Source organism: Nicotiana tabacum, chromosome 19 (assembly GCF_000715075.1).
Source record: "Nicotiana tabacum cultivar K326 chromosome 19, ASM71507v2, whole genome shotgun sequence".
Taxonomy (NCBI): domain Eukaryota; kingdom Viridiplantae; phylum Streptophyta; class Magnoliopsida; order Solanales; family Solanaceae; genus Nicotiana; species Nicotiana tabacum.
Window position 1 is genome coordinate 46,819,630 of NC_134098.1, and position 5,583 is coordinate 46,825,212.

The 5,583-nt window shown below is 33.6% G+C and overlaps 1 protein-coding gene across 1 annotated transcript; it reads left to right on the forward strand.

The window, feature by feature from the left end:
* The first annotated feature begins 2,901 nt into the window (after positions 1–2,901).
* On the forward strand, positions 2,902–5,065 carry LOC107817510 (uncharacterized). The gene is made up of 5 exons (XM_016643359.2): positions 2,902–3,083; positions 3,202–3,280; positions 3,553–4,028; positions 4,226–4,499; positions 4,880–5,065. Exons 1-5 carry the CDS (start codon positions 3,078–3,080, stop codon positions 4,897–4,899), a joined length of 855 nt encoding a protein of 284 aa, XP_016498845.1. The 5' UTR covers positions 2,902–3,077; the 3' UTR covers positions 4,900–5,065.
* The last annotated feature ends 518 nt before the right edge of the window (positions 5,066–5,583 follow it).

Genomic DNA, 5,583 nt, shown 5'->3' on the forward strand with positions numbered 1-5,583 from the left:
TAATATGTTTTTTTGAGACTTACTACGACACAATACCTTATTGATAATCAATTTTATTTCTCCAAAATAGTATAATTGGCTCTTCCAGAGCTCTCAATCAATTTTGTACTATCACATATTCATCAACATCATATGGTCAATACTTTTTTCAAGGAGAAAGTTATACAATTATGGTCATGGTCAAAATTATTATAGGCAAGATATGTTGCTTCCATTACTTTTGCCATGTAATAATCACATTGCTATAATATTTTGGCATAATCACAATACGTGATCAATGACCATTCATGCTATAATAATGATATTTTTTCTTATTTCCTCTCAAACCTCCTTCTAGAGGTGAGTGTGGTATATTCACTACCACTAGCACGTTTCATATTCTTTCAAGAATGAATATGTATTCATAAATCACATGTTGTCACATTCACATCATGAATGGACCATAATCATCTATATGTGCTTTATAAAATCTCATGTCAAATCGATGACAAACATTACTTTTACAGAGTGAAGGATTATTTTGAGAATTCTTATTATTCTCATTACCACAATGATGATGACGATTATAATTTTATCTATTGCCACGTCAACATCCATTGATACATTCACGGTAAAATTTTTGTCTTCTTTCAGACTTATTACATATTGCTACCATATTCTCTTAAGGGAACGAGAATGAAGCAAATTCAATGGGACGGGTTTTCACTTCTTGTGCTCATAATCATACATGAATTTGATCATGGCAAGACATAGAAATTTTACTACTTTGGGTGGTTATAATTTCTTACAAACTCTAAAAATTTCTTACAAACTCTATTAGCGTTAAAATCAAAATTTATTGTCTTTGTTTGTATTTAAAATCAAAATAGAATTTCAAGAATTTAAAAGAGAAAAATAAGGTAAAATACTTACTTTAAATCCATAATTTATTTACGAGGGAAGTTCATGGAACAAGTGACAATCATTATGTTTAAGTTGAACACCATGCACATATCCCAAAGCCTCTACTCGATTGGTTGGAGTCCCGCGTTGATAACGTGTTATAAAATAATAAAAGTAGAAGAAGAATATTGCAGATAAAGTAGAGAGAGAGAATTCTCATTGATTTGGGATGAATTACAATGGAATAGAACCCCTCTATTTATAGGGGAAAAGTGACTTAGCCACCAAGTAACAAATTCTAAAATCTCTCTAAAATATAGACATTCACATTAAATACAATTCTATTTATAACAACATCAATGCAAAGTACTATTAAATTGACCATAGTTGAATGCTAAACCTTTACGGGTTGTTTGGATGGTTGTTACTTTACTTTTAACATAATATTTATTTTGATTGTTACTTAAATTTTATGGTATTGTATCGTTAAATTCGTCGTTATCTAACAGCGAAAAGTGCCACTTTAACTTTATGGAACGATCGATTTGGTGCGGTCGCGTCGTTACCTTTTTTCCCTCATCTTGCTCTTACTTATTATTAAATAATCCTATTTTATCATTTACTATACCTTTTTATGTAATAATTCTACCTCATACTTTACTTCTTCTTTACAATATTGCAAGTTTATTCTTTATACTTTTAGTGCATGAAATCATGAAGTGACGGCAAACAATACAATCTATCCAAACATTTATATATCAAAACGATACAGTACAATAAAATACTATACAATACTATTCGATACATAACAACCATCCAAACAAGCTGTGTAAGTCAATGACATGTTATAAATTTTAATATGTTGGTTTGATCATAACAGAGCAACTTGAGAAGAACGTCTTCATCCTGCCAGGTCTATGTACTGTTTATTTATTTCACTTTGCTTCTGGAATAAAATATGTATCTTTATCCCAATTTGCAATGTTCTAAAAAGGCCTAGTACTCTTGAAATAAAAGAGCTTGATATTTTGAGATAACTCCAGAAAGCTGTCAAATCTATTTCAGAAATGGTTTAAGCTTCCAACTACTCACCAAGATTATCAAGATACTAGGATCGGAATTCGTATCACAACTTCCAAATCTCCATGATGATTTACTTGAAAATGTAATCTGAATAAAAAAAAACTAATTAGGCCAATAATTGGACCTGGACCTTCTCCAGTTTTTATTCCCCGTGCTTCAGCGCTTTCCACTTTGAGCTTAGTATAATTAGAACAAGATCCAGTCATGATTAAGCAGCATCAGCACGCTAGAAGAACCAAAATTGAAATTGTAAGAAATACCAGAATGTTTTGGATGTATTCGTTTCACACAATTTCTTGAAATTCAAATCTGGCTTGAAGTGCTTTTCCAGCCAAAAGAATTGGAAACAGACCAAATTTCTAAAATTATATAACAGCTATCCAAGTAGAAGGAAACCTTGGCACGTGTCATCGCTGAATCAGAAAGTCATAAGTTCAAGTCAAAAATAACCTCTTCCTGGAATGCATATAAGGTTGCTTATAATTGATCCTATGTGACATGTTCTTTTCCCTAATCCCAAGCACAGCGAGAACTCGCTGCCTTTTCATTTCTTGACGATACTAATAAGTAATAACAACTATGTAAATAGTTTTTTACCTATTTCTTCAAAACATTGCCAAAGCCAGGGCCTAATTCTTCGAAGAGCCCAAGATGGCCCACATATGGGAGGACATAAAGTAACAGTATCCCTACATTTGTATGGTGAAAAATGTTGCCACCAGTGCTTAAAATCATCTAACCTCTAATTTGGCTTTCTCTTCATTACTGTCTCGTAATTACTTTCAAGATCTACTTAGTAACCACCACATGATCAGTCCAGTTATATAATGTATAAATATAAACTCTTATTGCCCTAAAAATATTCAAAACGCAACTACTCCCCATCTCATTGCCTGGTTGTCTCATCACCTGCTTAGGTTCTGCTCTAGTCTTATTAACTACATTCTTGTCTGTATCTTCCTTCAAAAAGGCCACATAAGTTTGTAATATAACAAAAGACAGGAATCTTTGGTATATTACAGACAGCACAGATAGATTGCTGCTGCGTTGTCCATTTGACCAGAAATCTTGTCTCACTCTCTTTTAAAAAATAGGAATATTTCAACCCTAACATGCAGGTGAGCTAGCTTTCTAATTTTCCTCATCAGATTATCCAATTTGTCACGTTCACTTCAATCTTGGAAGCATCCCATTATGCTGACTTTGTTCATTTATATATACATCTACATTTAACAGGTCTTTCAAAGGCTATTCAAGACTGCAAATGAGACTACTACTTCTAGCCCTTCTATAAGCAAGAAAGAAACTGCAAATAGTAAGTGAAAAAGACCCTCTAATCCCTTCATTTTCTTCTATTTTTTGTGTCATTTTTGTGAATTTCCTTATGGATTTAACTTTTATTCACTGATAGTGTAATGAAATTTTTACAATATGAACACAGTTTAACCTGCTATAGTGGTTACTTGCTTTATATATTGTTTTGACATTACGTGAAATCATCTTTTGAATGATGTGACAGTGTAAAATTTTTATATATTGTCGGTGTATAGAAGTTAAAACTCTTGCTTATTTTTTTTTGGTTTTCAGATCAGAAGGTGAAATCAAAAGACATTGTTTTGTTTGGGATCTGTCGGGGGAGCACTAGAAGAAGAGGTGATAAAAGTAAATCAAGTAGCAAGACCTTCAATATATTCAAAGCATTATGCAGGAATAAGGATATTAGTCAGGAGTATTTTTATAGCACAATTCATCTAAGGAGGGTAGAAACTCAACATTTTGAATATTGCATGAACATGAAAAACAAGAGTGTTACACGAGGATTAAGCATCTCTCACAAGGCTACAGAATCAGTAGGACATACGCAGGTTTTGCCCATCACTGATTCTGCATCGTCGTCGTCGTCGTCATCCTCAAGAAACGATAAGGCGCGATGCTCTAATGGAGAAAAGAAAGACGAAAAATCCAAGGGAGATAAAGCCAAGACCATCTCTAAGATGAAAGAGCTACTAAGATGGGCTGCTGCTGCCAAATCTGAGAAGGGCCGCCAATACATAGGCAGAAAGGTGAACATTTGTTTCCTTTTTATTTTGTAAGAACTTTACCCTATGGAAAATTTCTTCCATGACTCAAAAATCAGACCAAAATATTCGTCCATACATAAATGAATGAGATTTATATACACCGATTTTTAAATTATTTGTGTATTTTGATTTGTTGTAAGTTGTAACATATATGTAACATGTCCTGCCTCAATTTCCAGGTATTCAACAACTTTCGGAATAGGGCAGCATTGAAGGCAGTACCAGATGATGATCAAATGAGTAATGAATCCCCCAAAATCAGCTTCAGATGGGAAGTTGAAAGTTGCTCCACAACTTCCTCTGCTTACTCTGCCATTTCAATGCCAACTTCCTTAACCAAGAATGATCAGTCCATCAATATCAACTTTCCTTCTGTAAAATCAACTCCTCTCCACATAGATCAGGGTCCTGCGGCTGCTGGAAAATTGAACTGGATCACCACAGATTCTGAATGTAAGTTTCCTTAACCCTTATAGCTTTTAATTAGACTTAACTTATTGTATATGCAGTAATGCAAAGGCGGATTTGAAAGTGGGCAGGGCCAACGAGCGTACTGCTCAACCAGTGCCCCATCTGATTTTAAATTATATATATGACTCACACACACACATATATATATATATATATATATATAGAGAGAGAGAACCACATGAGTGAACTTTAACCTATAATAGTAGGCTAGTTGTCATTTAATCGTTTAAACAATGAATGCGTAACATGGGGATTTACCTTAATTACTGTAATACTTTTTGTACTGTTAAATTTATCTTTTCTATTATTTGTGCTTCCATAAATCCATCAATCTGATTGACGCCTGTTTCTTTTCCCAACAGTTGTGGTGCTAGAGCTATGAAGACTGTAAGAACCAAAGGAGGCAGATCATCACTAAGTGCTCGTTTATGGCCTGCTCAGTAATTGATGAGTAGAGATTTGATCCTATCAGATGTAATGTAACATTAAATCAATGATGTGAAGTTTAGTTTTTCTATTGATCTTCTAACCAATGTTCTATTCTTTAATATTCCAATTCCAATATTATAAAATACATAGAATTATGATACATTAGAAGCATTTATTTGAAGAGGAATTTAATGGTCGTTAGATCGTTAAACCGTCACTTATATGCAGTCGTCATGAGAGATTTTGAGAAAAATCCAGCACCAATTGTCTGCATCTCGTTTCTAAGATAGCGTTAAGTATCAGTTATTTTGCAAAAATTGAGTTTAGAACACACAAAATATTTTGAAAAAAAAAAATACTTGTTCGATGGAATTTTTTGCAAAAACATTTATCATAATAACTTTTTGGAAGTGTCTAGACCCAAATGGGGATCCAACAGTCAGTGACGAACCTCACTCTGTCCCATCCATTGAGAATGCATTTTCAGACGTCGGAAACACCTGTATATTGGTCGCGATGGATGATGTGTCTAAATGGGTTGAAACTATTACTTTACCCAATAATGAAGCAAAGTGTGGTGGCTTTCTTGAAAAGGAACATTTTCACAAGGTTTTGGGACTCCGCAGGCAATCATAAG

What these genes read in the sequence shown, in the direction of transcription:
- LOC107817510 (XM_016643359.2), top strand. An exon ending in CAAGAAAGAAACTGCAAATA is followed by an intron (nt 3,281 to 3,552) that starts GTAAGTGAAAAA and finishes TTTGGTTTTCAG; the next exon opens with ATCAGAAGGTGAAATCAAAA. An exon ending in GATCACCACAGATTCTGAAT is followed by an intron (nt 4,500 to 4,879) that starts GTAAGTTTCCTT and finishes TTTTCCCAACAG; the next exon opens with TTGTGGTGCTAGAGCTATGA.